The sequence below is a fragment of the Plectrocnemia conspersa genome, unplaced genomic scaffold, assembly GCF_051122295.1.
Source record: "Plectrocnemia conspersa isolate PC_06_02 unplaced genomic scaffold, ASM5112229v1 ptg000001l, whole genome shotgun sequence".
Lineage (NCBI taxonomy): Eukaryota > Metazoa > Arthropoda > Insecta > Trichoptera > Polycentropodidae > Plectrocnemia > Plectrocnemia conspersa.
This window is the reverse complement of record NW_028277165.1, coordinates 18,736,611-18,764,217: the sequence shown is the minus strand read 5'-3', so window position 1 is coordinate 18,764,217 and position 27,607 is coordinate 18,736,611. Positions and strand designations below refer to the sequence as shown.

At 31.4% G+C, this 27,607-nt stretch overlaps 1 protein-coding gene across 2 annotated transcripts; it reads right to left on the bottom strand.

The window, feature by feature from the left end:
* On the bottom strand, positions 1-26,981 carry LOC148239076 (uncharacterized). Of its 2 annotated transcripts, none has more exons than XM_088205117.1 (11): positions 26,936-26,981; positions 18,772-21,235; positions 15,882-16,217; positions 3,435-3,615; positions 3,031-3,371; positions 2,692-2,961; positions 1,933-2,621; positions 1,608-1,860; positions 1,410-1,536; positions 1,179-1,339; positions 1-1,102 (listed from the first exon to the last, which is right to left on the bottom strand). In XM_088205117.1, exons 2-11 carry the CDS (start codon positions 21,187-21,189, stop codon positions 782-784), a joined length of 5,097 nt encoding a protein of 1,698 aa, XP_088061243.1. In that variant the 5' UTR covers positions 21,190-21,235; positions 26,936-26,981; the 3' UTR covers positions 1-781. The 2 variants fall into 2 exon arrangements, with proteins under 2 accessions (XP_088061243.1, XP_088061252.1); XM_088205126.1 differs by lacking the exon at positions 26,936-26,981 and adding an exon at positions 21,604-21,918.
* Between the last annotated feature and the right edge of the window lie 626 nt (positions 26,982-27,607).

Here is a 27,607-nt window from a genome sequence, read left to right as displayed (position 1 = left end):
TAAAAATATACAAAATTTACGTTTATTACGGCATAATTGTAATACAGAAACATAATACCATAAATAGAAATAAAAATAAGTAGTTAAAATAAAGTATCGTAGGTATAATATAAATAATACAGAAACAATTAAAATCAATACAGATTTTCATGAATGGAAAAATGGCATTTTACATATGGCATTCTATGAACATATGTAACTAACACAAATAAAAGAAATAAATTCGATTAAAAACATGTTTAATATCATATTATTAAGTATATCTAAACGAATAACAGTTAATTACTAAAATTACAGGCATCGAACGATCACAGAATAAATATGTTTATAATAAAAATTATGCTGCTTTACTTTTTATCATTTGAGATTTCGTTGAATCTTTTATTGCACGAAAATAAATTAACAATTTTCTAATTAAAGCAATATCAGATCATGCTTAAGTTTAAAAACAATAATAATAATAATGCAACAATATTATAACGAATGCAATTTTAATAAAATAGTCTACACTACATTAAACTTCAGTCTATATTGTCACGTTTAACAAATTTGTTGCTTACGAAAATGACAATTATTTTTAATTAAAATAAAGGTGGAATTATTACTTTGAAATTAAAAATACAATAATTTTTAAGGCATTCGTTTTAAAAACAAGAAATACAAGCTATTTAATATTATGTTATCATATTTATTTATACTTCTTCAGTCAACAATTTCAAGTAGTTTCATTAAAGAATATGTATCACAAGAGAGCAGTAAAAATTTATGAGTAAAAAAAGTATTAATGAATGAGGTTGTTAAACTTTTCTTTCCAAACTTTGATCTTCTTATTCATTATCCCTTTATAGTTATTCCTGTTGATGGCGTTATCGCTTTTATTATGTTTTTTACAATATTCTATATAAGTTACTTTATCGTCAAAAACTTCATAGAAGTCAGGATAAGGTAAATTGTCCATTACTGAACTATCATTTAAAGTAGGCGGCATTGTTAAAAGCACTGTCTGGTGTCTAACAAAATTTAAAAACATGGATGTCTCGGTGAACCATTCTAAAAAGTATTGTACGTGTTTTAAAGGATTATTTTTGATGAACTTCTCTTTCTGTAAGATAAAAATAAAATATAAACAAAACATTCATCAGCAATATATGTATATAAAATAAAATTTAAATACTTACATCCAAATTGATTTGATTAGTAGCAGAATTTATTGCTAAATATGTTTTATAATCTCCTAGGAATGTAGTGAAAAATCTCAAAAAAGACTCGGCCACTAAAATATTACTGGTTTTTTTGGAACGAACATTAGAATGAAGATCGGTTGTAGAAATCTGAGAGCCTATAAAAATAAAAATTATTAACATTTGCATAACAATTATTTTTGTAATTATTATTATTATAAAATATACCTAATTGTAAAGTAGTGCGAAGTGTTTTACTTAAATTTGGAGGGAGAATAGTTGCTTCATCGCCTTGCGACCGTATAATTTGTTCTTTAGCTGATTTCTTATTAAAAGATATATCAATAATCATACCCTGCAATTTTAAAATAATTTGAAGTATTTTCGGAAAAATAAATCTATAATATTAATAATATAAAATGCTACCTCATCAAAATTTGACTCTTCCAAATCGTCATATAAATCTTTAAGATGAGTGGTTTTACTTTTTGGATCGTTGTTTTTCTTATGCGGATTATTCGAAGTAGCTACTTGAGGACAAAACACTCCAGCTAATATCGGTATAGGAATATCGAAAATCATTTTTCTTAAGTTAGGTGGAATCGCCGTTACTAATGCGTGTTGCCAAAAAAATGGATATAATATCGACTGTAAGCCTTCAATGCACGCAGATAATTTACTGAAAATATACATTTGATTCATAAATAAATATAATACAACACATTTATAAACATATATAATTATGATATACCTTAGTTTATCTCCAACCAGGATAACTTTCCTTTCCAGTAGGAGAGTAGCAAAAACTTTCAACAGAACCTCTTCATGGAGTGTGTCAAAAAGTATTGATAAATTTTCATCTTCGAGACATGGCTCCATTGCTCTTTTTAATGTAATAATACCATTGCTCTCGATACTTTTTAAAGATTTTGGACTCGATTTTTTTTTAATTTTAAAATCAATATGATTATCGGACTGATATGAAGTAGAAGCGCCTGCGTTACTTCCATTCGGGCTTCTCTTTATTCCACTATCTTTTTTAGACACACTTTGACTGCTGTAAATCTTTTCTAAAGATTTCATCATCGATACGCCATTCTCACCCGATATTGTTCTAGGAAATTTCGACGATGAATCTGTACTTTTCCGCCTTTCCCTATAATTATTCTTTAATAAATCTTCTAAGCTCTCCGAAAGAGAGATCGAATCACTGCCACTTTTATCATCTTTATTCGAAAATTTCATCACATCGCCTAGGTTCAAAGAACTTCTATAAAACGATTTCTTGTCAAAGCCTTCAGAACGTTCGTCTTTGTCATTCCACTGTTTAAAAGATATACCGTAGCCAGGTTTTGGAAAACTTGTATTATACAATTGGTTCAGTATTGATTTTATGATGACGTCTGACGTACCGTGGTGAGATTCAATTTCTGTGAGTATCTAAAATTTTTACAGTAGCATATAAGAAAAATAATATGGATAAACGAAATTATATTGATTAAATAATTACTTTAAAATAAAACGCTGGCGCTTTATAGTTTGCTATTACGCAATAAGCAAGCGGCAAGCAAAATGGTGCACCGTCAGGTACAACTCGGCAACAATACGCATAGCTGCGCCTTCCTTCTTCGTTTGTCAATACAAACGAATAAAACTGAGCGTCTTCTGCTAATGTTTCACATCGAGACTTTCTATATACGCTATTATTTTGTATTCCGGATGAATTTTCATCGCATGATTCTGGAAAAACCAAAGTTTCAAATTGCGGTGGTAGAGTAGCCTGCAAAATATAATACATTAGAATAATACGAATATATTTAATATGAATGCAAGTGCTTATAAAACTTACAGTTTCAGGAAATACATTTTTAATGTAAGCTTTGCCAGTGCAAAAGTTCCATCCGACAACAGTGCAAATATCAAATAGTCGATTCTCCACACTTGCTACGTTTTGGTCAGTGCGTGGTATTTCAATTTTTTTCTTAACAACACCAGATTGCGCAGTATAGGGTCCTCTTTCGAAGAGCATTTTCATGTTTTGAACCTTTTCATTAGGAGGAAATATCCCATAGATTCTGCTCTCGTGATCTTGTACACCGTGTCTGTTTGGTAAATGACACGTTTTACGGGACACTCTCTTGACATATTCTTTACGTTTTTCAGTGAGACTGCGAGATAATTTTAAACTGGCTGTAACATATAATTAATTAATTTATATATTGTAAAAATGTAATCGATTACCCGTTTGCATACCTTCAGCCATCTCATGATTATCTTTGTTGGGCGACTTTAGTGAGACGTTTTCATAATTTTTGTACTCTTTCTCAAAATCCCTCTCGATCTTGTTAGTACTTTGCGCTGGACCATTTTCCACCGGAGATTGCGAATTGCATGCAGACACCGTCTCGTATATTTCGCCGAACAGACTAGCCAACTGAAAATAAATATTTAGATATAAATAAACATAATAACCTGAGTAAAATTTTATATTCATTGCATGCGGAAATGCAAATCGATCAAATGATTCACGCAAGAGAAGACAATGGGAAAAAATTATCACTTTTTAATTCTAAGATAAAACCATAAAAGTATTTTTCTATTTTGTGACAGGAAATAAATTATAATTATTATATAAAGACACCTTAGACAAAGTGGGAGACGCCGTACAAAATATATAGAATAAGACCTAAGAAAATGTGACATGACAATCTCAAGATTAAAAATGGCCTTAATAAAATTCCTAAGCGCCGTAATGTAATAATAAACAGAATATTTTAACACAAAGGAAAATATTTTTAGTATCTACTTAATATTGTACATTTTTTATTGCACCTATTATTCTATTATAAAACAACCTTTTCCCACGCGCCTTATATCCAAGCACCAGTTACTGTAAATAAATAGTTCGTTAAAAAAAATCGGAAAAGATTCACATATTTTTCCGATTTAATACATACAGCACAATACTAACAGCTCACCCAATACTAACACACTATAAAATAATGATTCCTTAGCACGGTGTAGTAGTTAGTACATTGCGGCATCGACAGGAAACACGACCACAAATTGTACACACACATATGTCAAAACTACGATTATAAATTCCATATTTCAGAACTCATTTACAATCGCAATTATTGCAACTCAAACGTCGAATTCGCCCGGCCAGATAAGTGGAAATCTGTTTATGTTCTACGCTTTGGCCGATAACGGTCGTTAAAAAAGCTTAGCCAGTTCAAATTGCGTGTACGACCTTAATTTTTTGACCTAGACCGTTCGCAAAGTGCGCCTTGTGTATTTCCGACACGCAAAACTCTAAAATCGGGTCGAGTGCAACCATTCGAATGTATGGCGATTCTTCTTTCGACTGCGATATAAAATTTTACGATTATCAAACGGAACGGATGACACGTCGCTTCCTAGGATAGACAAACACTGGCGAATTTGTAAATGCGATAAACGTATTGCACATAAGATAATCTAATAAAGGCGCAGTAGACAGGCAAATGGAACCATTAAAATTAGAACAAAAACTTTAAAAGTTTAATAAATAAAGAGCAATCAAAATGAAGTGAAACATTGTAATAAGTATGATATATGTCAATGTAATAAATCTGTTTTATTGATGTGCATATGTTACAATTAAGCATTAATTCCCGTCAATGCGTACATTGACTGGAAGTTTCAGTTAAAGCTTACAATACTTATAAAACTGTATTAGCACCATGTATATTTTTGATTTATTTTTTTAAACTTTCAATTTTTCAGATATCAACTTAATTATCTAATCATCAATATTTACTGTTTAATTTATTGATGCGAGCATTTCGACTCACAGACAGTAAACATCACTGTAGCATACTTCAAACTATCATTTGATTCGATTTTGACTAATTTCAGTATGAAAAACTACATATTTGTATATTTTAAAAATACTGTAATAAACATGATGAGATTTACCTATTATGCATAAATACAATAAAAAAAAACACCATCCATGTATGTTTATTTTCTAAATTTATTAATGAATTACTTTTGTTCATAGATATCTACGATTATAAAAAAAAGACATGAAATAATTTAATTTTAATTATCTGGGGTCCTTTCCCTATACGCATTGGACATCTGTTTTTTACTGGCAGCTCGTACGTCCATAAGGTCTGGACATTTTTTCTTAAGTTATTAAAATTATTAATATTATAAACAATAAAACGTATTTTAAACATTTTATTTATTGTGTAAATATCTCTATATATTATAATAAAAACAGAAATTAATAAAACTAGTCTAAAATAATAAACTAAAAAATATAAAAAAAATAAAAATATTATAGTAATAAATATATACTATTAATATTATAATTACATTTAACTTCTGATATTAATTTTGGCAAAATATTTCATATAATATAGAGGATAGTTTATTTTTAATTATATTTAATGATCATTAAATCATATGATTAAATATATTCATTCAGGATGGCTTGGGTTTCGGGCAACGCTAATTAGAAAAACTTTGGACTACAAAGGGTTAACTGATACTAGTTTTCTCTGGAACGTTTGGAACTTAAAGCACTGTTTGCTAATGATTCCGTGCAGTTGACACTGGCTATTATTTATTATTGTTACGCAATTTTAAGCATATGTTGTACTTGCAGTGTTTTAAATGGCCGTGTCAATTCCTAATCGAGTGGGAGGTTCGATTAATGATCCGTCTTTTCAGGGCGAAAGCAAAAACTGCTGCTTTCTATCAATGGCAACACGTTATTAACACAAAAATGTGTCATTAATTTAAAGAAAAAAATAAATGTAAAGCCATCATTTGTTACTGATGAACTAATTGTAAATATAAAAAAAATCGTTAGGATAAGTGTTAAAAAAGTTTTTAAAGCTTTCCAATTTGTCCGTGTGTGGGTATTACACACTACTTTGAACTAAGGACTGTAATACCAATAGAAACGATATCGGTAATACCGGTATTCGATCTTTGCTAATACCGGTATTACAGAAAAAAAAATTCTCAAATGAGTAATTTTATTTAACGAAAACGATATTTTCACAGTTGAGAACAACAAAAACAATTTCCATATTGTTGTTCCAAAAGAAGAAAGATTTGTAAATGAACGAAAGTGAAGAAATAAATGAGATATGAAAGGTTTTTGTACACAGTCGTCTTATTGATTTTTAATAGTACTCGTATACAACACAATATAGGATCAGCGTATGAAGTATTTTTAGAAGTACCTGAATATAAGGAAGGTTATTTAAAAGTTTTTTATTGTTTGAAACACGGAATATGCATAAACAGACTATGTTTGGTCATACATGTCTGCAACCTAATTCGAAATTATATTTTAAAAAAACACAAAGACGTCAATAGTTACATCTTTATTTAAAATGTTCTTTATTTAAAACTCTAAATTAATAATATTTGCTTTAGCTTACAAATATTATTAGCTAAATTTTAAATGATAGCTAAATTAATTTGTTATTTTTAAACTAGATCATTATATTATTTGTGATAATAAATAAAGTTTAATACGCCCTATAATAAGCGAACATGTGAACGAAAATGACCTCTATAGTCAACTTTCACATGCAATTATAAATGGTTATCGTTTAAATTACGCGCCGGTAAGAGATAAGCATTCGTCGTGAAGATAAGCTGCTCCTTAAGTACCTGTTGATTAAATATGATAAATTTCCGAGAATTTTGAAAGCCTTGGAACGAACAAATCCGCGGTTCAAATATTTAAAAATAATAAATATAGAGGTGTTTTAAATAGCATTGTTAATCAATTCCAAAGTAAATTACTTGAACATTATTTATCATTAGTTTTCAAATATCGTAGTCAATAAATACATTACTAATTAATGATTATAGAAGTTAAAAGGCAGAAATCTAATAGTCTAACAACTACAATTTCCATGACTGAACTAATCAATTTAATCGACCAGTCGAAAAGATGAATAATCGCTAAATTACTCATTCATAGTAATGTAGGGCGAGAAAAATCGATATCTGAGCAATGCTATAATAGCTTGTTTTTAAAATACTTTATCGCTTCACCCGCAACTGCATTCATTGTTTTAGCATCTAGCATCACACCGTTATTGCCACAACACACGAGCGCGATAAGCGATAGCTAACAGCGCATAATCACAATTTCTCTTTCGAAACCGCTATTCTATTTATGCATTTGTCGAAACTTTTGCGGATGGACGCAATTGCCGAAACTTGGTGTTAGCACACGCACAAAAGCAGCCAATTATTCGAGGACAATCGTTTGGACGCGTGGCCGACAAGTGCGACGAACCTCCGCGTGCAATAAAAGACTAAGATGTGCGCAGGAAAAGTAGCCTTCGTGAATGCTTTCTAACAACGGATCGCCGCCGGCTAGTTGTCGAGTCCGAGTTTGTGTACGTTAAAAGAATATAAAACGACCTGAACGACGCGTTGTAAATAAAGAAAAGTGCTAGGAACTTTCGTAATGGTAAACAATAACATCGAGTTGAAGAAAATGCGAAGTTCAGATAAAATTAGCACTAGTTTCGGCCACTTGAACTCGACTGAGAAACGAGCCGGCTGACATTTCGAATATCTTGGCACCAGTTCAAAATAAAATACTATTATACAATATGTATATAATGAGAACGCACACTATAACCATATGATGTATATATTGTAATTTTAAGGCATTCTGTCTACCTGTTAAAAACTTGCGAATGGAACATTATAGATATTAAATAAATAAAAAATCATTCTTCTGCGAATTTCTTGGTCGATATGTTTCGTCTTTGTGATAAAAATGGACGTAAAACGTGCAATAGTCGATAAAATATTTTTTTGAATTTAAGATGCTGCAGCGCGTACCTATAAATTATTATGTCAATTCAATGAAATTACAGAATTGATAAGACAATGAACGTAAAAAGGCTAACTGTTATCCAGTTGCATTTTTAAACTCATTATTAAAAAAACTAATCTTTAATGTTGTAGTTATTTTATGATCACATAACATACACAGAACATCGTTGGATGTGAAGTAGGGTTCTCAATTATTCGTATACTTCGTTTCATTTAATAGAGTCACTTTGAGACTTATCTCGTATTTCATAACGGTATTTCATTGGTGCGCTTGCGCCAAAAAAAGAAAATAATGATTCTAGGTCCCATAAGAAAAAAAGCATTTTATATATTTTTTACAGTCGTAATATAATTTTTTTAATGAATCTTAATAAGTTAAAATTTAAAAGGATGTGTGGTCATTTTTTAATATTTCATGCATTTTTCTCGCCAAATTCAAGAGGGTAACCCACGTCAAAAGCAATAAATCGTGCCGTCGCCGTCGCAATTCGCGGAATTCACGTCAAAAGCAATAAAATTGTGCCATCGCAGTGGAAACGCTCATTTATCTAAAGTGCATGTAACAATATTAACACTTACAATAATTGAGTATCTAAATAAGCACATCTAAACCGAATTTTGTCCAATAGGAAAGCGCAAAAAACAATTATCCCTTTTCAGAAGTCAAAAACAATAAAATCGTGCCGTTGCAGTGGGAACGCTTGTTACCAAGCGTTCCTATTGACTAAAATTCTGTTTGAATTTACTTTGATTAGTCCTTTTACATTAGAAGCCCATATTAATATCGGTAAGGATAGTTATCATATTTTTAAAACATAGTGTAATATCGAAGTGCAGACAAACTATGGAGCAATATCTGAGATGCGACGTCTGTCTGTACTTCTTCCGCTTATTTTTCTCTGAGAGATGAATTGGCTAAGTTTGTTTGTTGGACTTGAACTAATGAAAGTTCTAAAACTATAATAATTTTTAGAACTTTCACTGTGTTAGATTTGGGTGTGAACAGCAAATGTACGTTTCGCAACTGTCAGAAAAATTCAAAAACGTAATACGAACTTTACACAAATTTGCGACGCACACCTGTTTTTGAGATAAGCGTTGAACGACAATAAACGGTAGGCATTTGCAACATATTTTTCAAATTTCATTCGAGATAGATGAAACAAAATTATGGAAAGGCCCACATTTTATTATCGTTTAACGCTTATCTCAAAAACAGGTGTGCGTCGCAAATTTTTGTGAAGTTCATGTTATGTTTAATTATTTGTTGTTTCAAGATTTTATCAGTTCATTAATTCAATGGTGGTTTATTTATTTGATTTATATGCAAAACGTTGATACGGATCCGATCTTTATGTATAGCAAATTCGTTTCAAGAAATAGCTATTGTATATATAATAAATAAAGCATATTTCTTTTGACATTCACACTGATCAGTAATTCATACAACATTGTGCTATGCATATTTTATAAAATTGAAAAAGTAAAAAATGACTAATTAAAATAATTTTTATTAACCAATAATTATTTTTTAATTAAATAATATTTTTCAGGCAAATAATTAAATTTTTTATTAAATAAATTATTATCGGGAAAAACCGAGAACAAAATACGAATAATTGAGAGCCCTAGCCACGAGCTACCTATACACATGATAAAAAAACACAACAAACATTTATATGGTAACATAAAATTACACTAGTGAAATCAAGATTAATTTAGGGCCAGAATAATATCTGTGTTGTTATAGGAATTCAATCTTATCATTTTAAGCCAATAAGATATATATTTTTATCTGAATAGTATAAATAAGTAAAATTAAAGAATACTCTAATGTTAAAAAATAATATCTATACATACACTATCTAACAGATTATATTGAATCTTGTCATTAGATACAATTATTGTTTATGATTATACAAGACAAAACATTGAATCTCCTACAAAAAAAACGAATTTCAAATTTAAGATGCTTATTACGTGTTTCTATATACTATATATACAATTGGAAAAATCAATATTTGTATGATTAATTCATATTATATGCAATTTTTTTGTTATAAGAGCATCTATTGTATAAGACTAGAATTATAAAATATGATAAATTTAACAAAAATTCACACAGCAGTTCAAATGCAGACTTGTCCCAAGAAAAATATAAGAACTAGTTATCAAATGTAGATTTTTTATCTCGTGATCGTTTTGTTTGTCACTTAATAGTTTTCTTGTTTCTATGACGCCACTGGTTGTTATATCGATTGCAGTTATACTCCTTTAAGGTGGGTGCATTCTCACATACATACATACATAGTATATTATTCAAACGAATATATATGCATAAATTCAAACAAAATCATGATTATTTCACCCTTATATACATCTATGTTTTGATTGTATGGATCATTAATTTACGAAATATAAAAGATGGGCGAGGCGTATTATGAACACGTTTTGCATTATAACTCGCAGCAACTCTTGCATTACATATAAATAAACAACAGGCATATACATATTATAGAAAATACTCAAAACCTGTTTTCCGTGGCTATACGCCATTTTAAACCATAATATGAAGGTCGAGCGAAATTAACCTGAATCCTACAACAAAAAACACACAAACTACCTTATCGGCCCCCTCGTTTTTCGCTTCCATAATCACAGATGTATCCATTGTTATTAAATTCCACGGCGACAGAAGATAAGTGATTCGCGAAATCGCTTTGATATAAAATCCTGACTTAAACCGCCATGAGACGAGTGACACAGACTTGTCCGCGTGCAATCGCGCGAGGCTCCGGCGAAACACTGAGTCAAAGGTCCGTCAAAAAGCAGCTGCCTTTGAATTGAAAACCAAATTCAATGGCAAGCGGAACGACGATAACGACCAGCGAAATCCGATTGATTCGGTTAGATAATCGCGATCACGAGGCGAGCAATAAGAAGCGTATCGTGTAAGCCAAAACTAACCTGACAAAATAACAAACAAACGTTACAACATGTTTCTAAATTGTCGTCCATTGATCGTTGAAGGCAGACACACGTTAGCACTCGAAAAGTTTTCAAGAGTCACTGTCAGAACGAATTTGTCCGAAAAATTGTGCGAGGTCCAACGTGTGTATGTATGTAATGTAGGTTATTAACAAGCTTCTGATCTCTTGGAAATCCCAGCGGGAAAATTTATAAATACTTTGCAATACAACGATCAAGATTTTTTTATGTATCAATTTAATAATTAAATAATTAATGTTATAATTTAAAAAAATACATATTTTATCTCAGGCAATTAATTTAAGTGTACGTTTTTTTTGTATACAATAATAATGACTTATTCCTAGGTCCTACTATCCTCAATAAAATATTTTTAAAACAGTCATAAAAAAACATGATAAGACTGAGCCAAAATTAAATTATTTTTAGTCTGATTATTTAGCTGATTAACATTTTTGTTACATATCCAATAATGAGTACTCTTACACACACGTGACAATTTAAAAATATAAAAACCTATGTAAAATTATGATTTAGCTTGGAATTCAACAAGCGATACATAAACTAATCTTACATGATCAAATTATTTCAAAATGTAAATTTTGGTAATGATCTAATTATGATAAATCACCCGAGGTGAGTAACGAGCAAAATCGAATCTCGTGAGAAAAATCTTAGATAACAATACAATGGACGAGAGTGCTTTATCTGATATACTATTTTCAATTTAAATGTCGTTAACCCTTCACTAAATAAAATGATCAGCATCACCAGTCATACCCTTCTCCTCAAATCTGTATTATATTTTATTTACTCTTCCTTGTAACCTTGTTGTAAATTTACATTCGTAAGCCCAATGCGTTACAACGGGGAAGAACTGTACAAGTATTAACTACTAGACTGAAAGTTTGGGAATCAGTGACATCTACATATATTATTAATTATAAATTATTATGTGCGATATAATTTATAATCAATTTTAGTCACTGTAGCTAAGGCCGGTTTTATAATAAGGATGTGGCTATTTGCAACTATATATATTCGGTATAAGAATTGTCCATTTTGTGTGAAATACTCACATACACTAATTAATCATTGGTTGATTGACGATGTGGCAAGTCTAAAAAAAATATATATTTTTTAAATCAAGACGTATTTTAAGAGGTTTAAATAATATGCTGTGCTAAAATGTTTATGATACTCAATTTGACAGTTGCGAAACGTCCATTTGCCATTCAAACCCAGACCTAACCTAAACGATTATTCTAATGGAAGTTCAAAAAATATAATTAGTTGTATAACTTTTATTAGGTTCGGTTTGGGTTTAAACAGCATACAGACGTTTCGCAACTGTTACAGTGAAGTTACATTTTCAATAGTATTAACATAATTTTACTAAATAGGCCAGTTAAAATGTATCAAACAGTTGATTTATAATTCACTGCGCGGATGATCAAGTACACGTACGCTCGGAACAGTTTGGCCTTAACAGTTGATGTTTCGCACTACAATATTTTTTAAAACAAAATTCGCTAGTGGCGTACAGGATTTAACAAGGTGTGTTCATAACTATCAGTTAAAAATCACCACTTACGTGTAGGTTCAAATAGCCAACAATTCGTACTTACAATAAGTGCAAATAGACAATAATTCGTACCTACAAAAAGTGCAAATAACCACATATTTTTAATATTAGCGCAATTTTTTTAATAATAAAAAATTCGAGTGCCGCTGCCGGGGCTCGAACCCGCAACCTCATATTACTAGTCTGATACGTTACGGACTGCGCTATTCCGTCCCTGCATTTATGACATCCATTTTAAAATAGTTTCAGTTAAACTCAAAAACCCTGAAGAAATCCCTGGTCTTTTTGAACCAAATTTTACCTAAACGTATTTTTTTAGTTTCAAGCAAACTTTTTTTTTGTCAATTTCTGTATCGTTTCTTTTTGTTTATACTTATTGTACGCTTTCTTTCAAAATTAATAGTTGAAAAACTAGATTTTATTCGATTTAGCGTTAAGTGATATTTTATTTATATGGATAATCCGTTTTAAAATACCATAACATATGTTTAATACGGTCTATTATTTTACCTATTATCTATGTGTAATGAATGGTGTTATGTATTATTTAATATCCAATATTATAAAATTTTACAATGATTTTGGAATATTTAAATTAACGTAGATTTGTGATACTTACGTTGAACGGATTATTGCTAATATGTTACAGGAAGATTGCTCACATGAACATTGATTATAAATCGATCGCTCACAAGGCGATTGGATAGGAATATTCACACGGAAGAGGATAACATACACACGGATTAAGGAAAAGCGAGTTTTTTAGGGAAAGTTATTTCATTTTAATACACGTTCATTGCGTAAAAATTACTGATACATTCATGAGATGCTTATGAATTTTGCAAATTTTAAACACATAAAAAACTATGTATTTAATATTTTGTATCAATTTGTCTATGTTTACAAATAATTATAGCCTTCAATTGAATGTGTATTAGTTTCATTTTGTAGTGTACATATTTATTTTTTAAATATATGTATATTATTGAGGAAATAATAAAATTATTGAATATTTATTAATTTCTTATTTTTTTCACTTTGTGTCCTGTTAATATTGAAATAAATAACTTTCATTAAAAAAATTACCTTTCCTTAAACTGTGTGAGTGATGTTCCGTGAGATAAATATGTGTATGATATATATAATTTTTGTGTGTGCAATCTTTCTGTGACCAGTTGCTTTGTATACAAATATGGAATAAATGGAAATTCTTATAACTAATACTATAATTTTACACTAAAAATAAAAATAAAGAATTACACGCACGCGTGTTTTGTACTTCTACCATTTACGGTATAATCAAGAGTAAATATAATATATTTTACGTACAAAATAACAAAAAAATATAATTTTTATAGGAGCAAATGAACGTCTAAAAAATATTCTTTAAATCAGGGGGAATTTTAACCCTTTGAGGTGTATCGCCGTACATGTACGGCGGTCGATCTTTCGCTGTTTTGCGGTACTCCAGATAGTTATATATTTACATATAAGTATAACTAAATAAATAAAAAACATTATAATTATATAATATTTTTTTAAATATACTAACACCAATAAATAAAGAGTACGAAATAAATTAACATTACAAAAAATATTTTATACAAAAATATTAAAAGCCTTTGATATAAAAAAATCGAATAATATATAATAAATATGTAAAATAAATTTAAAAAAAATAATAACAGAAAAGTGTTAAAATAAATTATTAAAACATACTTATACAAAAAAGTATTAAAATAAATCAAAGCAAAAAACTAATAGATTTTTTTTATAATTTAGATAAATAAATAACAACAGAAATAATTAGGGAAATATACGTAAAATTGCCTAGGTGTTAATGTTTATAAATTAACTCACTAATCAAAGCGTTAAGTGATTAAAAAAATATTTAAAAGTTCTACGATTCTGCCAATATTTAACTTTTTCAATTTATCAAACGACAGATTTTCGCCATTGGTTGTTATCTCGATTGTACTTTAAAAATTAAAATATTAATAATTCTATGTTTCATTAGTTTTAATTCCATTTAATATATATGTATATGTAATAATATTTGTCTATATTATGTTTTTATTTGCATTCTGGCTGTATCAAAATTGGTGGTTGCAGTTTGATAAAACAAAAAACGAGATTATCCTTATAAAACAAATATCAATGAAAGAGTGTACTATATACATATGTATATAGGGATACGAAATTCAAATATAAAAATAAAATATACACCGATGATAACATTAATAACGGGGGGTTATACAATATGTTATTACAATACCAGAATATGTAACAGTAAAAATCATATGAGCAACACGAATTATTAAAAATGATCTTGGTGCATATTTTACTTGTGACGAATAAAATACAAATGTTTATTACGGTGATATTTATATGATAAGGTCCTAGTTACGACTAAGTCAATATTTAGCAGTTCCCGGTTAGTAATCAATGTATATATATATACACATTAACTAAAAGAAAAACCACATAACCATAATGACATTATTTATTAAACAATGTAAAGAACCATCAGGATATCTCAATGGAAAAACCAGCGTTATCAAAAGACAGCAGGAAGACGTGCAAACGATTGACCCATATGGGACTTTCTTATAAATAATTGGAATTGATGATACTACATGTGTTTTATAAAAAAACAAGTTCAATGACAACACCGGTTTCGATTGCAAGTGACCATATTGCGGGAAATCACCGTTGATTCCATTCATGTGTTGATGTGGTATTTTTTTCATCAATATATTAAAACCGCTATAAAATATGGTTCCATTGATTCAATATTCCATCAAAATAGCAGTACTTACACAAATACCAATATCAACTATATTATAGACATTTTCAATTGATAGATCGTTTAAACAGTTCACTCGGCTTACAAAAATATTTGTATGCAATAATGCCATTTTTTTCTTATAATAATAATAATGACGATAATAATCGACTTGCATCATACATCCTTCCATCAAGAAAGACACGCATTTTCGTCATTATGCCATTCGAATATCAAATCATTAGCCGCTTTTTTGCATCCTTGAAATAAGCGCGAGTTTTTGTATGATCCAAGATTGAAAAATGCATACATATCAGTTATTATATCACATTATTAAACGCGTCAATTAACGCTATTAGTCACAGCATATGTAAGTTCCGGTCGTTTAATAGCTATACTTTCTATGCGCACGTTAACACGTTGAAAGCCTTCCGTTAGAATCCATTTTCATATTACATAAAAAAAGTGTACTTACGTTCTGTTTGTCGATGTCAACCGGTGAGCCGCGTACCGCTTTGTTGGCCTGAGATCTATTGGAAGAGTTCAGATCGAGATGCTGCGGCCGCTTCATTCTCATTATGATGGCCGAAGATGGACTGAGCTTCTTCGCGTTATCTCGCAGCAATGGAGGTTTCTTAAACACAGCCGGACTCTCACCCTTTTCTTCCGCCTCATCTGCACTATCTTGGCAAAAATCGTAAATTTCGGCCATGTCAGAACTGGGGCTCGACCCCAGCAATTGTTCTTCGCTGCGTTTGCCATCTTGCCAGCCGGATATTACCTCCGAGGGCGTATCGTAAATGTAGCGATCCTAGACACGATTTAAAATAATACGTTAATTGGTTGAAAAAATATAGCTGACTGGTGTATTGTTCATTATAAACGAGTTTAGATTACAAGGTTAACAATCGGTTATGCAAAGATAATTTAATACGGGTATATTTTATACAAATCTTTGTTTCAAGCCTTTTGAAAGTTGATATTAACTAGGATAGAGAGCAATTAACTAATTAGAAACAGTTTGCAAACACGTATAAATATGAGTCATAAATTTGAAATCAATCAACTAAATCTACCATCGAGACATAGTCTGCAGAAGAGGACAATATAAGTTCAACAAAAACCAAAATGATCATTTTTTTCTTAAGCAAAGATTTTATTGCAAAAGGTCACGAGAAACGCATCACTTATTTGTTGAGATATTTGTAGCAATATACGTGAGGCTCGTCATCATTATCATGAATCATGAGTAGTTAATTAGCGCCAATGCACTTACACAAAAGTGAAGTGTTTTTTTTTACGGAAGAACACATTTCCAGTCTGATTTTTTTAGCTTTTGGCTATTTCCTAAATATAAAAAGCGACTCTGATTGACTTAAGAGCCCAAATTTAACGAACGCTTTTAATATCTGATTCTGAGCAAAATATTAAAAATACTGGACAAACATACATGCGTTCAGATTATTACTCATACACATTTTTGTATTACAATTCACTGAAAATTGCCATATAAACATTTTTAAATTGTAATTATGTACCCTGGTAGTTATTGTTTAACGCCATGCCATTGACAAGTCACTCGCTTTGGTTATATGGTTTTATTATATTATTAATGATATAAAATATATTTATTATTTAATAATTCTTCTATAAGAAAATAGGTCCAAATACAACATATCCAAAAATGAACTATGAAATAAATATATAAAATATTTAGTGATTTATAATGGAAGTTATACTCTAGGCGAATTCAATTTTTATAATTATTGTCACTTGCGTAAAACTAACTATCCTAAACCTTCAAGAATCAGAATGACTATATGAAGCGAGAATGATTAACATTGCTCCAAATTTAGTTAGGAGAACGCTAATAAAATAAGGGCCAATGGCAAGACATCCACAAAAAAGGCAAAAATAAAATAGCACAATCAAGAACTTCATGTACATATCTACAACTGACGGGAAAAGTCAAATTTCTAAATATTCGAATATATTCGTAAAATTATAAAAAATCATTAAATATAAAAAAGACGACCATTTATTTTAATTAAAATATTTTATTTTTAATAAAATGACAGAAAATGCGCAATCAAATAGAACTTAAAAATATTAGTTTAAACTTTTTAATATTTAAATTTTTTCACTGCTCGAACTAACACATTCTTAAAATAAAAAATACGTTCCCCGGCAAATTAAAATAAATATACAACGTTATCAATAAAGATAAATCCCCTATCCAACGCTAATTATAATAATTAACGCATCGTGCATGCGAATATGTATCAATTATCGTACAGCATACATACATTTTTGCTATTGGCCCAGATAAATTCTAAAACGCAACTAACAATAAATAGTTTATTCGCAACGAGTGCAAAAAACGCTAGAAATTAACCTTCCGCCAAAAAGAGGCTAAGTGCATGGTTCATTGAATGAAATTAATACATAGATAGATATAATACAATTAACCAATCAACACCGCTAGAGCCAGCAGCGTTCGCAGAGCATAACGGTCTCGGACAAGCGAACGCAATCTGACACTCATGGGAAATCGTTTCTAGTTTTTTAAGCTAAATAGCTGCTACGATCAGTGGCGTAGCTACCTCAATGCAGATTCATGCAAAGCATGAGGGTCCAGCTTGACAGAGGGCATATCAATATAAAAATACTAAAAGTTAAAATAGAACATTCACAATATAAATGAATGAAGGCATTGGGAATGCTCGGTAACGAGCGTTCCCAATGCGACGGCGATGGCTATTGCTTTTGTCGTGGATTTTGGACTTCTGAGAAAGGATACTTGTTTTTTGCGCCCTTCTATTAGACAAAATTCGGTTTTATATGTGCTTACTTAGATACCCAATTAATTTAAGTGGTAATATTGTTATATGCACGCTAGATAACTGAGCACTTCCACTGCGACGGCACAATTTTATTGCTTTTGACGCGAATTCCAAGTCTGCGAGCCCGCAGACGAAAAACCCGCAGAAATTGTGAGGAAAATATATTTTAATTTTATTAAAAAAAATATAAGTTATTCTAAATAAATTTACTAAATAAAATAATTTGTAAAGAAAATTTATATTTTTGCTCTAAAAATTATTCCATTAATATCGGGTGTAAATTGTTTATATACTTTTGTCTTTAGTGCTAATTTTAAATGATTATTTGCTTTATTATGTGAATATGTACAAACATGTAGTAAAAATCATTTCATCACATATTAAGAAAATCATGTAACTTTGCAATGGGACCCATAAATTTAAGCTACATCACTGGCTAAAACCATTGTTTAGTCTCACGGAGCCTCAGATATATTCCTGAGGTTTTTTAATTAAAAGTTAAATTAAAAAAACGATACTTACAGTCGTCGTAGATACTGCTTCCATTGACTTTTGTAATCTTCCAGGGCGACCGTCGAACAGATCGACGTTTTTGCTCTCCTCCCATCTTTTCAGAATGTCCTTGACTTTGAAGGCGTCTTTTTCGGTGCTCCTCATCCGGCCGACGGTCTTCGATCTGAAGTCGTTCCTCACGAACGGGCCGGAACGCTCGCGAAACTCGGTTTCGAATATGGCGCTCTTGGCGCAGTCGTTAGAAGATCTGCGCTTTCTGAACACATCTTCCAATTGTGTGCGCGAACGTGTCAGGACTCCCATTTCTCTCACGTCCGACGCGCGATCGTCATTATCTCGTCGCAATAACACGGGTTCATCATATATGTGCTCTTGTGATTTGCTTCGTTTCAACGAGCCGTATTGCCCCGTATCGTTGGGAATAAAAAACTGCGAATTGCTCACTTTAGACAACACCAAAATATCATCAGCCTTATTTTTGCACGTGCAATCCAAGTAGCATTTGAAGCTGTGGATATCCTTATTCTCGTTTAAGCCGCAAATTTTGCACTTGTTATCTTCTTGTTGGTCGAAATCGTTTAGATTAGTGGGCGCAAACGTCGAGAGTCTAACGCCGGAGTTTAAATTTTCATTGCTAGTCTTTCGCTTTTGCTCTTTGGATTCGTTGCAAGAGCAGCATATGTCCGCAAAGGACGGATCGTTCGGATTTGGACTTCCGAATTTCGAATACGAAAATCCAGCGCTCTTTCTGTTGTTCGAGCAGTTCAGCGAAGTGAGGCATTTGACGAAGGAGTTGGAAGGTTGGACTTCTTCGGAGGACGCCAGGCTACCGTCATTGGAGTTGAACACATGACTCTTATCTTTCAGATGCAGGTCTAAAATCTCGGTACACATGTAGTGAACCTCTTTCTTTTCATTGTTGTCTGGTTTCTTAGGCGGCGGCTGTTTCAAATGCGCCGTCGACGGATGCGTGTCGAACTTACCGAACGAATCGTCCGTCGATTGATCGTCGGCTATAGAAAATTTATCAATTCTAGGTGCGAGTATCTTCCCGCCGCTCTGGTGTTTCAACAGAGCGTTTTCGATTTTGTCCAATAATAGCTTAGACTCTTCCTTACTGCGGGGCGGTTTAGTCTTGTTCGACTTGTACCTGATGTCGTTGAGCGACTTTTTGGGAGATTCTGGTCTAGCCGCAGCGAAAGTTCTCGGCGGTTTTTTAGGAGGCGGTCCGACCGGTAAAGGCTGTTTTAGTACCTTTTTTAGCGTGTCTACGGAAACCACACCGGGCATTACTAAATCCTTATCTTTTAAAAATTCGTTAATTTCGTTATCGTTCGTCGGAGTGTTGTCGTCGCTCGAATCGAAAGATGCGTCGGGTGTTTTTTCTTCTACTGTGCTTTTCCTCGAAACGTCCACGATTTTAGGTGGCTCTGTATTAATCGACACTGATTTATTAACGTTTTCAACTTCTTCTAGTTCGTCGGATATTAGATTTTCACTCTCGGAGCTAACTCCGCTGTCGGAAAACAAAACGTCAGATTTGAAAAGCAAATCAGACTTTCCGAAATATCCACTCTTACCTTTGGGTTTGAGAACTTTTGCGTACATGTCGAGTATGTGCTGCGGTATCTGATCATTCTTCTTTATGTCGATGACCGCGGTGTTTTCTGAGATGTAATTAGATTTTGTTTCTGAGACGTCGCCCGAGGCGTAACTTTCATTGCCACCTTTCGACGGAGGAGTTTCGCGTCCAGATCTAGAAATACTGGTCGCGGCGGATTGAGTCGCGGAAAACGCCAGATCGTCCTCTTTCAACCTCTCTTCGATCATAGACCCCAGCCGCTTCAGTTTTTCTTTCGTCGTGTCGGTGCGGTCCGGCGGTTTGGACAGCTCCGGGCTTTTGGTGAGGCCGCTCTTGTGAGCATCTCGCATTTTTTCGCTCCTGTCGCACCTGAACGCCGGCGTTCTGTGCAATTTCTTCACCGGATCGCTGTGCTGCCGAGAAAGGCATCTCGCCGCTCGATTGGCGCAACTTTCATTTTCTTTCGTATTATCCGAGACACTCGATCGATCTGCGGAATTCGACGCTTCGTCGTCGGATTTGAACGACTTGTTCGACGTTTCCGCGACTTCCCCCGCGTTCTCTTTCAAGCGCTTCCTGTTGCCGAAATTGCAAGACGGTCCGAACTTTTCTTTGGCGCTAGCGTACTGATTGACGACGTTTCTGCTCCTGAGCTTGTCTAACTCTCGAGACTCGCCGTTGAATTTACACAACGGTGTTTTTAGCAATTTTTTAACGTTCGACTTTTCGGGGTTGAGCTGCCCCGCCGACTGCTCGTTCAGAACCTCGAACTGACTCCTGATGGCTTTGACTCTATTTTGATTCGCTTGCGTGGAAGACATCACATTTCGTCGGTTTTCGTCCATCAATCGAATACATTAGAAGCGAGCGCGTTTCGTATCTTCATTTTACCTGAAATTATACAAACGAAAATCGTTAATTAGCGATTTGTATACTTACAACCGCAGCGCGTAAACGTTCACATTTTCGCCGGCGAAATGTGCATAATTTATTTTGTTTCTAATTATTCTAATCGTAGAATCGTGATTCTGTAATACCGCACCGCTTACACTCCAATCATTATCCGCCATAACTGCTTTCGTATAGAAAATATGCGTATCGAACGTATCGAATTCGATAAGTTAAGTAACAATGCAATTACGAGCGATTTCAAATTTAACGCGCTATTATTTTCTTACGATGCCGGTCGGCTGTTAAGACTCATCGTGGATTTCGCGGTGATTACTCTCGAATCGATTTATCAATCGCACTTTGCTCACCGAGGGTCATCGCGAAGAGGTCCTTTCGTATTCCTGTCGCATCTCGGCGAGCACATACGACACTTTTCACGAGCGATAAGATCGCAACAGATAGACGTGCACATAGACGATTAAGAAACGAGCGTTTCGAAGCGGTCACGGTGAACGAGCGCAACGTCCTTGGACGTTTCCTCCGAGGGCCTGAGCGGAGAGCCACGGGGTCTCTCCTCTCGACGCAAACGACGGGAGCAGACTGTTTACTCGCGGTACAAGCGAGCGCGGATAACGGAATCGCAGCAGAGCGAGGGGCCAAGACCGCGCTCGAATCACTTTCCCAGTAAATGACGAATGACTGACTTATCAATAAAAAATTGAGGCATTTTAACAGTGAATGATAAACACATGTAAAGTATCAGTTATTAATTATTTATTTGTACTATAAATGCTGAACGAATTTTGATATGGCATGCAGAGCCGGCGAGAGCGAATCCGAGCCCTGGGAAAACAATGATTCCGGGCCTCATGGCAAAAATTAAATTCTATATATTTTTAACATCGTAATATAATTTGTTGCTTAAATAATAATAGGTACAAGTTAACCCTTGCTATGCTACAAATAAATATTAAAATTGCCACCGTTGCGACATATTTTCTGAAATCAAATTTCATGCGAAATATTTTAATTAGGCATTAAAAATATTAAATAATCTATTCATAGACTACATATAATTAGTCATGTTTTCTTCGCCATATAGTAAATTTCAAGTCCAGGTCAAAAGCAATAAAGGCGTTCATATTAAGACTTTTTATAACAATATTACGAGTGGCAATCGAATGAAGCCAATCTAAACCGAATTTTGCCCAATAGGAGAGCGCAAAAAACAATTATTCCTTCTCAAGTCAAACATCCACGTCAAAAGCAATAAAATCGTTCCGTCACCGTCGCAGTGGGAACGTTCGGTAACAAACGTTCCCACTGCGACGGCACGTTTTTATTGCTTTTGACGTGAATTTTTGACTTCTGAGAAGTGATAATTCTTTTTGCGCTCTCCTCTTGACCAAAATTCGGTTTGAAAATACTTTTATCAGTCCTCTTATATTAGAAGTCTATAATATCGGTAAAGATACCTATAATATTTTTAAAACACGAAGATAAGATTTTTTTCAAATTTTATTTGAGATAGTATAAACGAATATTTTACGATTAAAAACCCTATGTGGTACGTTGGATGCTTTGCGTGAAAGTTTCCAGGTCGCATTATATCACGTTTTAATAACATCAACTGTCCGACAAGAACATGCGATATAACGCCGTTGAATTTTTTTGTGGAGTTAGGCAAAGAATCGTGTCTACGTCGACAAACCCGAAACATTGTTTTGCCTAAAAACCAACATCTCCCTTTATAGTTCAATGATCTAGGCTCTTTTTCTTATTGAATCTTCAGTGGATTTAATTTGAAAAAAGTTTTTGTCCGGTAAAGGTTAAACCCAATGTGATTACATACCACCTACGTAAAAAAATGTAGGCGGAAAAACGTCACTATACCATATTTTAAAATTAGGCATAAAAAAAGATTAAGAGCCGCTGGGGAATATGTGTAAGGGCGATAAAATAATATAATAATTGCGTCAAGAATAATTTGACACTAGTTTGAAGGTTTCTTGATTTCCCAAAAAACATGCAGATATGTGCTGTATAGAGTTTTAAAATATTCGTTACTTTCAATATAAAACGATAAAATATTCGGATATTTGAAAGTTATGAAGAACCGAAAAATACACTTTAAATAATGAATGCAAATTCATACACACATAATTCTATGTTACATCAAAAATAAGCATTAAGACTATTTATTTTTAATTTAAAAATAAAGTGTTTCAAACATTAGTATGAATTTTAGTTACACATGTTGCCAAAAATAATTGAGCACGGTATGCTCAAAAAAATATGAGCATCATAAATTAATTTAGATAGAAATATAATTCAACCATATTCCTATTGATTTAAAATATACAAAAAAAAAATTTAGGCCTTTGAGGCCAATGCTGCACAATATTAACCGGGAAATATGAGTAATTTCTAGAATTTCAGCAATTACAAAGTGTTTTTCTTCATTATCAAGTTTATAGCCATGACATGCATTGACTAAGCGTAGACTTTGACTGTAACATATATCATACCTATTCTGAAAAAATGCAATTTAATTTCCAGAAGATATAAGAAAATGGCCTCACGATTGTTTGTTTACAGAAGAAAATAACAAGGTTAAAATGTTTAATCTTGTGCATTATAAAAAATAATGGCATTTAACTACAATAAATTATACAAATTATTAGACTTTATTATTATAAATTATTACAGTTATAGTTAGCACACGAGGCATTTAAAATATATATACATAAAGAACATACATTTAAAAAATATTATATCCACTAAATAAATAAACAATTTTGAATTTATATAATGTAAAATTTTATGCTGTAAGTTTTGTAAATCTCCATTAAATTTGTCCTCTGAAAATAATTTCACAACATCAATAACGTGGCAAGAGTTACTACTATTCGTGCAAAAAAATATTATAAATTATTTATTTTATCACGGGGGATCAATACAAGTGGGAAGAAATATGACGCAATTTCTATTCAAAGGCTGATTTATGAATTTATTTATTCCAGAAGTGAAAACATATTGCTATCAGAAAGAAATTCTATGGAGGAAAATTTAAATGAGCAATTTATAAAATAATCTATTTATAAATTAAACATTATTTCAAAACTATTCCAGAAATTTTGTAAGCGGTCACCTATCCAAATACTGACGATGCCCAATGCTGCTTAACTTCTGTCGTTCGCTACACTAACGAAACGCTAATGCGCAGTTTATATATTTTAATGCACACTACAAATAAAATGCTGCTCAATTTATGCATTTATTTATGCTCATTTCTTATTATTGTAATGCATAAACAATTACTGTTATGGAGAATAGTACTTATTTAAATACTAAATCTTTTAAAATAATTCCCTGTTAAATAACACCCAATTCCTATTACCATACCTTTAATCCTTAACACTAAGCACAAAATATTGACACCCTATCGTTTAGGTTGTGTATTTACTACATTATACTACCAGCACTTCCCATAGACCAAAGAGCTATAAAAAACATTTTCCTAATAATAGAGGTAGAAGGGGAAAAGAGCGTAGAACATTTTTAATATTTTCAGAAAATTTTATATTCGACATTTATAAATGAAAATTATGCTCAAGAGAACATAAATGGCATCATAAATGAGAACATAGTTTGACCAACCATTAGATTTGAAAAATATTACAAATAAAGATTTAACGGACTTTATAAACTGAAAACAATAATTCGACGAACAAGTAGAATTTTCAAAAAATAGTATTAAAAGTACCAAGCAATTAAACTAAAATTAGATACATTTTTAAAAATTCTACCAAAAAGATAATAAGTACGGATGGATGATGACATACTTTAATTGTTTGTTTAAGATGGAAGTTAAATTTTATTTGTATTATTAAATTAAAAATTAAAATTTGTATCATAAGATAAATTTAAAAAAATTAATTAAATTTATTAAACAAATAATTTTACATTTTGTATTTAGTTCAAATTACAGACTTAGAAAATTACCTATAAAGTTATAAAATCTTAGACATATTCAAGAAACCGTCCCCAATTCAAGCAGGTGTTCCACAATTATTTCCAGTATGTGAATGCAATTTTCCTTTCAGATTATACAAAAAAATAAAAAAGCAAATACAATACAAAAAAAACTAAGCTGCTCCATATAAATAAATTATTTGACCAGCTTAGGAGAAGTATTTGGCGCACAGTACTGTTTTTTTGAATATTTTATTCATTAATTTAATAATATTTTTATCCTTAACCATGTCATGAAAAAGAAAATGGTCATAAAATAAGATGACAAATAATTAAGATAGCTTTTATTAATAATATCTATTTACCGTCTTTAATTTAGTAATAGAAACATTGATTTAACATTAATGTTTAAAGAAAGTAGATTTTGAATAATACTAAGAGTAATGACTGTTGATTTTTAACACTCAATTAAAATACATTATACCTCTCTTTATTATGTAATAAAATTAAATTTATATGAAAATTATTCCACAATTATTATACATATGCTATGAAAATCTGATATCTCAAAAATAAAAATAAATAATCATAAAAAGCACAACTGAAAGCAATACTGTGAAACGTATAAAATAACTACATTTTGTTCGCGAAGCTGTCAGATTAAAATTTGCCTATAGAAGAGAATATAAAAATCTAGAAGATCTTTTATTTATTATTATTTTAGAATAAGTCATGCAGTGTTTGTCCTTCCGTTGAAGTTGATGATTATGGAATATTAGCCAATTTATACTTATAACCATCGATATTATAAAATAAGTGTATTATTTTATTATGAAAAATAAAATAATTTATCTACATCTGTATGTAATAATGGTAATTAAGGCATGCAAATGAAGTATTGGATTTACTAGAAAATTAAAGTGCTAGCGCACATGATTACACAAAAAAGGAAGTAATGCAACCACCGCGACTAAAAATATCTGTGATGATTTTGTAAGAACGCAAACTATGCACCAAAAAATATTCGCGTTAGAGACTTATTTATAAGTCCATCGTGACACATTGGTGAAACATGTAAAATCGTGACATCACAATAGTTGTGTATTTGTTTCGGATGTTTTCAGAAATTTTGGCAGTTTGCTTAGCATTTGGAAAAATTGTGGACAAATAATTGAAATTAGTTAATTAAATTTGTCTGTAAATGGAAAGACAAAACGAAACTTAGCTTTAAAATAGGTTTAAAAATTTAAATAAAGAAGTTCAGCAGCATTGTTTTGTTTTGAAAAAAATATATAAACTTGTGATCATTTTATCTGATATATGACAATACAAAATAAAATATTGCAAGTATGTTATCATTAGATAGTTTAAATAACATTTTTAAAGATTTTTTTATACATATAAAAAAATGTTTGGGAAATAATTTTCGTAGCCAATTAATTTCACAATTGTTCTTATTGAGAACGGAATATATCGTATAAACTAGGGAAAACCCTAACCAGATTTTGTGGTTTAGAATTAATGAAAATAAACTCACTGCAATGAGTAAGGGCATAAACGCGAACGAAACGGAAACGTCGTATAATAAAACATGAAAAATTCGAAAACGCAACAGGTGGTACGATAACAACGCGAATCCGGATATTTGTGTATTAAAAATGGCGATTCGGTAATTGGGCATTATATAGTGCGGCCATTTAGTAGCAGTTACCGTGAGAAACTTACCAAGCGACGTAAATAAACCAACGCAACTAACAAAACTAGAGTGACTGACAGCGAGTGCGGTTGACTGGAGTTGGCCGTAAGCAGTCAGACTGTTGAGCATATTTAAAGTACTGGCAATACTATAAAATAAAAAATAAATGAATTCATATATATTTAATTATAACATCATTATCAAAAAATATTATATGACGTAATAAAATATAAATTAAAATCAATAAATAACTATTTTAAAATATATTAATTTTATAAAATAGATATGTTCATATACTATGGTAATAATAATCATAGAAGATAGAAACAATTATATTATCACTGAATAATAAATTTAAAAAATAATCGTGGTAGTTTAATTACCATTTTAATAACTTTATAATATATTAGCCATTATGATGCATTGGGGACTCCATTCAAGTTACGATGTTCAGATTTATAATAAAAAAATAAAATATATACTAGAACATTTTTTTACGATATTATCTTAAGTTAAATAAATTGTTTTTCATCTGTACAAATAAATAACTATTTCAAGATAGGCACTTGTATCAACAAATTCTATCAAAATATCTTGATAACAATTATACAAAATAAAATGTATATTATTAGTGTTAAGAATATATTTGAGTATTTGTTCGTTCCTCCACTAAACATTTTGAAATGGATTTTATTTAATAT